The sequence below is a fragment of the Sminthopsis crassicaudata genome, chromosome 4, assembly GCF_048593235.1.
Source record: "Sminthopsis crassicaudata isolate SCR6 chromosome 4, ASM4859323v1, whole genome shotgun sequence".
NCBI classification, from domain to species: Eukaryota; Metazoa; Chordata; class Mammalia; order Dasyuromorphia; family Dasyuridae; genus Sminthopsis; species Sminthopsis crassicaudata.
Window position 1 is genome coordinate 393997052 of NC_133620.1, and position 12717 is coordinate 394009768.

The 12717-nt window shown below is 35.1% G+C and overlaps 1 protein-coding gene across 4 annotated transcripts in view; it reads left to right on the plus strand.

Moving 5' to 3' along the window:
• Positions 1–12717, plus strand: part of WDR64 (WD repeat domain 64) — a 175774-nt gene that overhangs the window by 76445 nt on the left and 86612 nt on the right. For all 4 annotated transcript variants that reach the window (XM_074262511.1, XM_074262513.1, XM_074262512.1 and 1 more), the window contains one exon: positions 1983–2122. In XM_074262511.1, coding sequence (XP_074118612.1) covers positions 1983–2122 — 140 coding nt within the window. The remainder of the gene's footprint in view (positions 1–1982; positions 2123–12717) is intronic.

Genomic DNA, 12717 nt, shown 5'->3' on the forward strand with positions numbered 1-12717 from the left:
AAAGGGTTTTATGAACTACGGAGAAGTGATGTATGAAAGTGATTAGCTGTAGTACTCAAATCTAAAAAGCACAACCTTGAGAACCCAAAATCACACATCGATGCCATATTTAGGAATCAGAATAGAACTTCAGGAGAGGAACTTAGTGAGAATTGACTACACGCCATCTTAAGTGCTGTGGAAATTAAAAAATTTCATTTAACCTCTTTTCTGGGTTACTACTTTAACCTGAACTCAAAGTTATGGTTGAGTCCCCACTCCTATCAGTGTATTTCCATAAACAATCAGCGAGTAGGCTTAATTAGTTTTTAACAAAGACATTTACTAAGATAGAATAGTAAGAACAGTTGGTATAAACTTGCTTCTAGAAGCTTAGGACAAACTTTTCCATAAATACCCAGTGTCCAAAGGAGTAGTAGAGGCAAACTTTTAGAGTACATTAGTAATGTGTGAAGGACATAAGGGGCAAAAAGCAACTCATTAACTCCTAGCATGGCATGGTCTGTATTTTTTTGTAGAACTGTAATGCACCTTACCTTGGATAAAGACAAGCCATTCAAATGGACTCAGAGGATCTGCTCCTTTCTTGAGGACATGGCCAGTATTCCTTTCTGCTATAATTTGTTAATATGCCCAGAAACACTCTGTCCTCAAAGAATTTTCTCTCTGAATTCATGACTGTCTTTGGATATGTGTCCTTCTATTCCTAACTGGATTCATTATTACTTACTGTACAGTGTATCTGATGATATTGGTGAAGGTAGGAGAAGAGAAGAGAAAATCCTATTTCTATATACCCTACATGAACCTATTCATTTATATTACAGCAGTGCAGTACAGTGGATAGAGTACTAGAGTGAAGTCACAAAGACAGGAGATCAAATCTGGCCTCAGACACTTTTTAGCTGTGTGATCCTGATCAAATCACCAAAACTTTGTTTGCTTCAGTTTTCTCATCTGTAAAATGGGAATAATAAGAATACCCATCTCCCAGGGTTGTTGTGAGGATCAAATGAGTAATTTAATTTTTACAATGTAATAAAGTGCTTAGTACAGTTTCTGGCATATAGCAACTTAATATATAAATATTAGCTATTATTGTGACTGTTACATATTATCTTCTTCACTATAATATAAAGTTCTGGAGAGCAGTGACTCATTTTGTCTTTCTTCATATCCTCAATGTTTAGCATAGTGCTTAGAACATAGAAAGTGTTTAATAAATGCATGCTGGTTTAATAATAGCAAGTGTGACTGTATTATTGTAAGGTTGTAAGAAAATTCCTTAATTCATAATTTGAATTTGATATCATATTTTGAGCTTTCTATGATTATATTAATTGTGAAAGGATAGGGAATATCTTCCCTTATGTTAAAATAACTCTTGATAAATGGAGATTGGATAGTGTTTTTTTGGAGAAGGAAGTACTTTTTTTTTTTGTTTGTTTGTTTGTTTTGGTTGCTTTGGTTTTATACTAAAAAGAAAAGGAATTCTTAAAGAATACATTTTTAAATGTCAGAATTATTTTTAAATAAAATATACAGGACAATTCCAATTCATTATAGATTCCACATGATGACTAAAATTTTTTGAGCGTATTCATTGTTCAATGTTCCTGACAGACTATTTCTCTTGAACATATATTTCATATAAGAAATCACTGGAATGAGAGAAATAAATTATGATAGCAAGTATTTATATTTAATACCTAGTTCAATTATTATAAAACTGTTACTAGATGTCACATTATATTATTACATTATATATTATAAAATCATATCTTGTGTTATGTAATATGTATAGGTGTTATTATCTGTGCTGAAGTTTAATAGTTAGGTTCATAATATGTTAGCAGATTAGAAAACTAATTAAAGAATGTTCCAATAGGATTTAGAAAACAAATATGTTTGGGTACAAAGGAGGAAAAACTTTCTGAATTCTATGAATCACAATTACAAATTATTTGTACCTTAATTTTTAGGAGATGACAAAATCCTCCGATTATGGCATCCCAATATCAGCACCAAGCCTGTAGGGAAACTTGTTGGGCATATGTTCAGTATTATAGAACTTGTTACAAATGAAAAAGATCAGCATGTGATCAGCCTTTCTTCTGCAAAGGTAAAAAACAATTTTTTTTCAACAGAGATATAGTGGGAAATCTGGGAAACTTTTTTTCATGTTAAGGTAACTAATAATCATGTCAAGAAATAATACCCATCCATACTTTTACGTTTTTAGCACAATGAACAACTAGATAGTATTGTAGAAAGAGTGCTGGGCTTGGAATCAGGAAGAACTCAGTTCAAATCCTGTCTCAGAAACTTACTAGCTATCTAGGCAAGTCACTTGGCTTTTCTCAAACTGTTTTCTCAACAGTAGAATAGAGACAATTTCAATTTGTGTGGTAGTTCAATGTTTTTTCAGTTTTTGTCCAACTCTCTATTTTTTGGAGTTTTCTTGGCAAATATACTACAGTGGTTTGTTATTTTCTTCTCTAGATCATTTTACAAATGAGGAAATTGAGGCAAACAGAATTGGATCACATACATTAAGTTTTTGAGGCCAGATTCGAATTCAGGAAGATGAGTTTTTTCTGAATCCAGGTCTGGCACTCTATCCACTAGAACACCTAGCTGCCATAATAACAACTAAACCTATTTCCTAGATTGTGGCAAGAATAAAATGGGATAACATTTTTAATTGTTTTGGAAATTTTAAAGTTCTCTCTCTTTCTCTCTTTACACACACACACACACACACACACACACACACACACACACACACACATATATATACATATTTAGTATTATCAAATATTCAAATAAATCCAACAACTAATCAGTTTGGATGTTTCCTCTAATAGTACTGTTTATAGTTCATCCATACCTATCTGTTCCACATGACTCTGGTCTATGTCTTTTCTTGCAATCACTTAAAATAAGTCCTGGAAAATATCTAGAGTAGTGCAACCAGATGGAGAAGGGTCTATGGATCATACCTTAGGATGATCAGATAAAAGAAACTAGTAATACTGAGCTTGAAGAAGAAAAGTAGGGGGTGTGGGTGGTATAGGGAATGAAGTTGATAGCTTATCTTCAAGTACTTGAAAGGTCTGTTAAGTGGAAGAGAAATCTGTAGGTTATTTGACCCCATATGGCAGAAATAATAGCACTAAATGGATGTTTGAATAGAAGATGATTTAGTCTTGACCTAAAGAGAAGAATTCTAACACTGAGAGCTATTTAAATAAGGAATGCACTGCCTCAAGGGATAGTGGATTTCTCCTTGATGTAAGACTTCAAGAAAAGACTAAATGACTAATTTTGAAATGTGTTGTAGTGGAAAATTTTTTTCAACTCTGATTTAGACTAGTTGATCAATAAGCTTTGTTTTGGGTTTTTTTCCAGCTCTGAAATTGTATTATTCTGATTTTAGATTACTTCTTCTTGGTGATATCACAAAGGAAAATTCTATTTAGGTATGATTTGAACTAAATCTATAACCAAGGATCCTAGGAAGTCTGAAAATTCTAGTGCTTTCCCTCTATTAACAATGTCCTATTTATCCTGTATATAGTTTGCTTCTATATTGATCATCTGATGATAGCTATGTGTATAGTCACCCTTTGGGTTATTGAAAATGAATGTTTGATCTAGAGCCTGACATCATGGAAGAGAAAGTCAGGTGGGTTACAAAGTTAATAAAGATGATTGAATTCCAGCTGAATTATTTAAAGTCCTAAAAGATGATGCCAGCAAGTTTGGAAATCTCAACAGTGACCACTGGATTAGAAAATATCAGTTTATATTCAGAGAAATGTTCAGATTACTGAAAAAAATTATATTCCTTTTACATATAAGCAAAGTTATGCTTAAAATTCTTCAAGCTAATGAATAGATCATTGGCCCTAGAATCAGGAGGACCTAAGTTTAAATCCAATCACAGATCCTAACTAGCTGAATTTCTGGGCAAGTCACTTATCTCCAACTATCCCCAGTAAAATAAAATAAGGATTTTACAAGATAGGCTTCAGCAATGAGTGAACAGAGAATACTGGAAAATCAGGCTGAATTTTAAAGAAGAAGAGGAACTAGAGCTCAAATTGCCAACATTCACTGAATGTAGGAAGCAAGGGAGTTCTGGAAAAAAAAAATCTGCTTCTGCTTCATTGACTACATTATGTGGTGGAGTCAAGATGGCAAAGAGTAGACAGGTCATTGTCTGAATTCTTCCTGTCTTCCCTCAAATCAATACCAGATCAAGCCTCTGAATGGGTTTTGGAGTGACAGAACCCGTAAATATTTGGGGGCATAATATATTTCTAGCAGAAGATAATTTGGAAGATTTTCAGGGAAACTCTGTCTCAATTGTGGAAATAATAAAGGGAGGGTGTTCCAGCCCAGCACAGGCCAGCACAGTGCAGGGAAACCCAGAGAGGTTTCCATGGGCTGGGAGAATCTAGTGGGAAGCTCATAGTCAAAATATAGCAGTATTTGCTACTGTGTCCTGGATCAGAAACCAGTGGATCAGCAGATTAGCTGTGAGACTTCTGAAACGATTACAGAAGGCAAATAGTGAGCTCCTGAACCCTCAGCAAAATACAGTACTTGGCCATGCCCAGCCCCCATGGGAAGGAAGCATGCAACACTGACCAGGGCAGCATGAAGTAACTGTTGTCTGTAGGGGAAGCTTGGGACAATCATCCCTTTGCCCTAAGAGCAGACTTCAACCTTTAAAAATGAGAAAAAAGCAAAAAGAGCTCTGACTATAGATAGCTTTTATGGAGACAAGAAAGAATAGACTTTAAACTCTGAGGACACTAAAGGCAAAGCATCTCCAGATAAAGCCTCAAAGTGTGATATGTTGATCTCTATCTCACAAGGTTCTCTTTAGAAGAATTCGAAAAGGATTTTACTACACAGTTAGAAGAAAAATGGGGGAGAGAAATGAGAGCTCTAGAAAAGGAATCACATAAATTATCTGAAGAAAATCATTCCTTAAAAATTATTTTGATGAATTGGAAAAAAAAAAAAAAACAGAATTTGTGAAATGGGAGGAAAAATCCAATGAACAAAACAATTCATTGACTATAATAAAATATTTGACTGTGTGGATTGCCACAAATTGTATGAAGTCCTAAAAAAGATCATCTTATTTATCTTCTGTGGAATCTTCATCTGAGCCAAGAAGCAATGGTTAGAATCAAACAAATTACAACTGATTGACTTAAAAATGGAAAAGAAAGGCAAGGCTTGTATATTGTCACCTTATTTATCTAATTTATGTGCAGAGTACATCATGTGAATTGACAAACTGGATGAATTACAAAACAGAGTTAAGGTTGCTTAATTAAGCATAAATTAAGATTAACAACCTTATATATATATAGAAATACCACTCTGATGGCGGAAAGTGTGAAAGGGAATTAAGTCTCTTGATGAACTAAAATAAGAAAAGGTAAAGGCTGGCTTGAAGCTTAACATAAAAAAAAAAAGATAAAATCTTAGCAACTGATCCCATCACTTCTGGGTAAATAGAGGTTGGAGAAATTCTTATTTTTGGATTAAAAAACCACTGCAGACTGTGATATTGGTCATGAAATCAGAAGATGCTTACTCATTTGCAAGAAAGTTAAAGCAAATCTGAATAGCATACTAAAAAAGCAGAGATATCATATTGTCATATAGTCATATATGCATATGGTCAAAACTATGTTGGTTTTTTTAGTAGCAATGTATAGCTGTGAGAATTGGAATATGAGAAAAGTTGAATACTTTATTTAATATTTAATGCATAATTTTGAATTGTGGTGCTACAAAGGCCTTTGGATAGCAAGGACAGCAAATCAGTCAATACTTTAATTCAGGCTATTCATTAGAAGATCAAATGCTGAAGCTGGGACTTAAATAATTTGGCCACAGAAAGATGGGATTCATCAGAAAAGACACTAATACTGGGAAATTTTGGGGATAAAAGGAAATTGGGATGGCAAAGAATGAGATGGATAATGCCATGGAAACAATAAATACAAACTTGGACAAACTTGAAGAGACAGTGGAGGAGAGAAGGGCTTAGTGTGCAACAATCCATGAGATCATGAAGAGATCATGACTGAATGAATGAACAACAATACTTTATTAGATTCTTACTAAGTGCTAATGAGATAATGAGATATTAGGTTCTTACTAAGTGCTAAGTCAGTACTTAACAATTCTCTAGTTCCAGCCTTTACTGGGAATTTACCCCTTCGAACTTCTGGGGAGGAGTATGCATGTTTAGGAGGAGCAAGTTCATTGGTTGAAGTATTTTTCCCAGAAGCTCTTGAGTTATTCCCCGCCCATTCTCTGGGAGGATAAAAGAGGGCAGCTCTCTGGAGGAAAAGAGAGTGTCTACTCTAGGTCAGAGTTGGCGTCTCACTAGAGGAAGAAGAATCTGGCCGAGAGATTGAGTTAAGACAGCAGATCTCCTCCTAGAGCGTGATAGGCAGTTTCTGGAGACAACAGAATATTACAATACTTTATTTTGTATTTATTTATTTGCATGTTGTCTCCTCTTTTATATTTAGATAAGGAGAGGTCCCTTGCCTCTTTTTGTATCCACAGAATTTAGCACAGTGCCTGACCACATATAGTAGGTGTTTCATAGATGTTGATTGATAAGTTCTATGAAATCTCAAGTAGGTGAATCATAGATCACTGGATAAAAGGGCAGGAAATTGATAAAACTTGAGACAGAGAGACCAATAAGGAGGTTATTTAAATAAATCATTTAAGAAATAGCTAAAGAGAGCTATTGAATCAGGGTCTTGAATGTTTGAGTGGAAAGAAGGGAACATATATAAGAGAGATTGTTAACAAGACTTTTTAACTGGATGTTGGTGAGGGTTTGAGATAAGGATGGAATAAGACTGAAGAGCTGAGAATTACATAGAGGATGAGAATCTGGGTGTCTTAAAGCTTTGTGGAGCCCTGTGCTCAAAAAAAGGAAGTTCAAAAAGAGGGCTGGATTTAGAGGAAATACCTTTGCTTAAGAAGAAGAGAAGAATGGTTGGTTCAGAGAGTCTTAGAAGCATGAGGAGGCACAGCAGATATTTCATTATGGTCAAGAGATACAGATGAATATCTGGTCAAGTACTCAAAAGGAGCCTGAGGTCATGGTCTGTTATGGGCCCAGGCAAATTTGTTATAGGCCTGGGAAGCTTTCATTTAAGCAAACAACACTCTTATCTCCTGATTCCTTGCCTTTTTAATTGTTGAACCCAATGCTTGGATGTTAGGTTCTTACTAAGTGCTAATGAGATAATGAGATATTAGGTTCTTACTAAGTGCTAAGTCGGTACTTGACAATTCTCTAGTTTCGGCCATGACTGGGAGTTTTACTTGTGAATTTCTGGGGAAGAGCTTGCATGCTTAGGAGGAGCAAGTTCATTGGTTGAAGTAATTTTTCCCAGAAGCCCTTGCATTATCCCATGCCTCATTCTCTGGGAGGATAAAAGAGGGCAGCTCTGGAGGAAAAGGAAGTCTCTGCTCTGGGCTAGAGTTGTCAGCTCTCTACAGGAAGAAGAATCTGTCTGAGAGATTTGAGTTGACACAGCAGATCCCTTCCCAGAGAGCGATCAGCAGCTTCTTGGAGACAACAGCACATTACAAATTGGCGCCCAACGTGGGGCCAATTTCTTAGTCTTGAGTAACAGGGAGAAGCTCTCTATAGTTATTCCCCAACCTGAGTTATACTGATGACAGGGATCATATGTAACATGATTGGGCCAGCACAGGATATGTGGGAAGGGCCATTTTCCAAGCTTATTCTTATAGAGTACTATTGAATCGGTAATTAGCCTTAAGTGCTTGATTGTTCTGACCTCAGTGCATTAATTCAAGAGTTTCAGCCCTTTACAAGAATTGAAGTAATTTTTTTTTTTTTAATTCTAGATAGGGCTTGAGGAAACAGATTTAGAGAAAATTGAGTAGAAGAATTAGGACTTTAGAAGTCACTTCTGAAAGCAAATGTTTTCAGACAATGGGAACAAATGTGTTATACAGAAAGAACCTGAATGTTCTCCTCTATTGATTTTCTTTTATTTTTTCAAATTTTATTTACTTTTATATGCGTTTATAATGTCCCTTTTCACTACTTATCTTCCCACAGTGAACAAAAACCAAATCAAAACAATGGAGAAACAAGATTTTAAAGAAACATAAATTTTTGTCATAGTAGTTATTATGCCCAGAGACAGAGAAACACTAGAAAACTCTTCAAAAATTCCATCTTCCCCAATGAATCTGTAAAGGAAAGCTAAAGAAGGATTTAAAAAAATCTATTGCTTTTCTTCAGATAAAGCAACTTGACAATAAGGTCAAGCTTCAATTAATTTAGCTATCACTTACTATGTTCTATTTTCCTAGAAATCCTGTCTTCTTTTTGAACTGCACAGAGCAGGTTGTCATGGTTCTCCATAGTTACAGTCACATAGCAGATAGTATTTCCTCTCTTGACAGTTAAAATAATGTCTGATTGCATTTCTATGTACCATGTTCAATGATTTATCTAACAGCTGTGGTAGAACTGCTGTTTCTAAAGGCAAATTGAAAATCACTGAGAAAATACAGAGTGAATTGAAAACTCTATCCACTTTCATTTCATTAGCAAACTCAAAAGAAATAATGGTTGGCAATGTTCCCAAGCACCAATTGTACCCATTCTGGCCAGTTATTCTTTCTTTTATGTATGAAAAGGAGGAAGTAGGTGATTTACAAGGAATAGCAAATGGATGGTTAGATGTTGCTATTCATTTTTAAGATTTTCACCTTTTTTTTTTTTTAAGGCAAAACACCTGATTAGAAGGTGTAATGTGCCTTACAAGAGGATGCATTGTCCCAAAATCAATGACTAGATTAACAAGATTATAGTAAACCTGATCAGAAAAGGTATCCTATAAGACATGACTTGAATTTAGACTTGAAGGAAATCATAGATTTCAAGAGGAATATACATTTAGCAAAAGGCTTCTACTCCTAGTTCACTAATATTAGAGGTCTTATTCCTGAACTCCTTCAATTTTCCTATTCTTCATATTTTATTTGTCCTTTTACTACTTCTTTGAGAATATAAATACCAGTGAGACTATATCCAATTCCTATGCACCATGAACACATAAAATTATTAGCAGCATCACAAGATTATAAATGTAAAGGTGGAAGGGACCCTAGGAATCAACTTGTTCAAACTTCTCATTTTTACCATTGATATTCAGTGATTTCCCAAAGTCTTACATTAAGGATGTGGCAGATCTGGTTCTCTGACTCCAAATCCAGCTCTTAATCTAATTCACCACCCTGCCTCTCACACATGATGAAAACCAATAGGAACATTTCTGCAGAGCTGGTTATTATGTCCATGATATGCAGACCCTCCCTCCAACCCCGACCAATTTGCAGAGTGCTTCTCCAGGGCAATCTTTATCAGTGTCACAGAGTTTTATATTTACAAAGTACATTTTCCCACAAAAATACTGTGACAGTGAATGATTTCAGTTGCATTACCCTCCTTTTTACAAAGGAAAGCTAAACTCAGAGAAGTTAGATGATTTTGTATATATGATCATTGCAGTGATTGTCTGTTGTCTTAGACATACATGCAGATCTATTAAAGTTGTCTCTGTATATTATTTTAGAAACCTACTTTGTATCTCCTCAAAGTGTCCTTCCAAGAATTCAATCTGAAGAATATATAAAATTCCATCTCTGCCTGAGCTCCCTACTATTGGGATGGCACATCCCATGTGCATAGTATATAAACATGCCAGGGCTCTTTAAACAAAATTTGATTTCCTGCATCTTTCTCATCGATAACGAGAGGGAGATTTATATCACTCAGATGACACAAAATGAAGTGTCTTAGTACTGATATTAACCCTTCCCTTGTTCCATGTGAAATAAAATTATGTCCCCTCACTTTAACAAATGGAAAAATGGAGGGTCAGAGTGATTTGCCAAATTCTCATGGCTAGTTACTTCTAAAGTTGGAGGGCATTCCTAACTCTAGTCTACAGCTGTTTGTAATCTACCATATTATTATAAAATCAAAATATTTTTTGCAGAACAATAGTGTTCTTTGACATGCTGTCAAGCATTTACCCCATCTGTTTATTTGCATACGCAACACCAGAATACTCTTAGATAGCAGTCCAGTTCTTGGGTATCTCTGGTTCTCAGGGAATTTGCTGTCATTTATTCTTTGGCCATACCAGATTGTAGGGGATGTTTCTTTTATTAGTCTAGGGGTCAGTGTAGGTTGTCTAATCATATCATATTTTGGGACTCATCCTACTTTGGAGTACATTCCTCTTTGCTCCGTTTTTCACAATACTATCATTGGGGGATATTAGAGAAGAGAAAAGGATTGAGGCACATCTTGAAAGACATTAATAGATGAAATAAAAGGGGAGAACATTCTAAGAGAAAGATCCTCTGGAGATTCCTCTGGAGAGACAGGTTCATGGCCCATTCCTCATATCTGTCTTTAAAGGGAAACAGCATAGTTAGCTAAAAAGAGCCTTTAACATTGAAGTCAGATGATGTGGGAGCCAAATCAGCCCTCTGATGACTAGTGGGCATTATTATGTAATCTTGGGTAATCTACTTGCCTCTTTGGGCCTCTTTCTCCTCATCTGTAAAATGAAAGAGATAGATTAGATGGCTTCTTGAGGTCCTTTCCAGGTCTAGACTTGTGGTATCATAGGAAAAGGGAAGAACATTAACAAGGCACAGCTGTGAGAATGAGCATGGTATATGATGGGAACAATAATACTGAGCTGATAAGAATAGACAGGCCATGCTGAGCAATAATGAGAAATAAAGTGGGATAGTTAGGGTCACATCAGACTGCAGAGAACTAGGTTTGTTAAGCAGAAGCAGCTTAAATTTGAATCAGTGGGCAGTAGAATTACTGAGCAGAGGGGAAGAATAAAATGAAGTGAATGAATTTTTAATGGACCAAGTTTTTGCAATTCTGCATTTCTCTTTAGTAATCATAAACCAGGAACAATGAAATTAGATATTAAATTGATTGAGGATTTCCACAGTGGGTTTAGCAAAAGCTCAGGGATAGGATAAGTATGTTTTAGACAGTAGGGAAAGTAAAGTCAATAGAATGGATATTAGGGTTAAAAGTGGGCAAAAAGACCAATGATTGGATGAAGCTGGAGGATTTTAGTAGTTAATAGCTCCCATAATATAGGGATAAAGTTAGATTATGGAGAACCATAAATCTTAAGTTATACAACAGTCAAAGTTTTATGCCCTGTCAAAATTAAAGATGCTTCATGTATTCACTTAATGATTTTTAAAAACTAAATTAAAATTAGATTTATCCAGTTTGTTAACATGCATTTATTGAGCTTAGACTATGGATCTGACACTATCTACTCTAGTATACAAAAAAAGTTTATGAAAGTAGCCCTGTCCCAGAAGAGTTGTTTAGCTGGAAAAAAATGAGAGGTAACATTTAGACATACATAAATACATATTACATATGTATATATAGAGAGATAAAAAAGAAAGGAAACAAGTATTTGTTAAGTGCTTACAAAGTGCCAGATATTGTATTAAACACTATAAATATTCTCATTTTATCTTCACTACAATAGGAAATAAATTATTAATATCCCCATTTTATTGTTGAAGAAACTGAGGCAAACAGGGATTAGTTGACCTATCTAATAAGTGTCTTGAGTTGTATTTGAACTCAGGGCTTCTTTCAGGCACACTGCTCTAGTCAGTGTGCTATCTACCTGCCATATACGTGTGTGTTTGTGTGTAAAATCAAATAAATGAATTCTGTCCACCAAGATGGATTATAATTCATCTATAAACGAATAGATAAATCTTCTCTTACTGCCTCAGGCTGAGAGGTCAATGATTTGCTCTATGACCATGGGCATTAACTTTTCTTTAAGGATGACCTTAATTAATATCATCTTTGTGAATACTTCTTTCTGATTAAAAAATTATTCCTTTTTGCCAAATTTCTTCTAACACTTTCTTTGGACCTCCTCTTTGTCTATATCTCATTTCTCTTGGTATCAATTATTTCTGTACCATAAACAAAGATTTAGAAATGGAAATTTCCATAGAGAAATATTATTAAATCATAGTTAATGGGGAGCAGCTAGGTGGCGCAGTGGATAGAGCACCACCCTTGAATTCAGGAGTACCAGAGTTCAAATCTGGTCTCAGACACTTAACAGTTCCTAGCTGTGTGACCCTGGGCAAGTCACTTAACCCCAGCCTGGAAAGGGGGGGGGGGGTTGGAATCATAACTATTGCTTTTCTTCTGCTGATTATCTTTAATTTATCCTGCATATTCTTGTTTACACATAGTTGTTTATTCATTTTCTTTTCCTTTAGATTGGGGACTCCTTGAAGGCAGAGAGTGGGTTATCTTTTTTTTTTTTCTTTTTTGTATTCCTAGTACTTAATATAGAATTCAACACATATTAAATGATTGTTGATAGATTGGCATCACACTACTACAGTGTAAGCTACAGTAAATCAAGTACAAATTCCTCAGTCATTTAAAAATTTTTACAGCCTCATTTCAGCTTGTATTTTCAGGCTTCTTATTAGCTATTCCTTCCACATCTCAACTTCTTCCATCATGATTTCAATATATTGTAGCTCAGCTTAAAAAAATTACATTTGAATTTGGGGGAG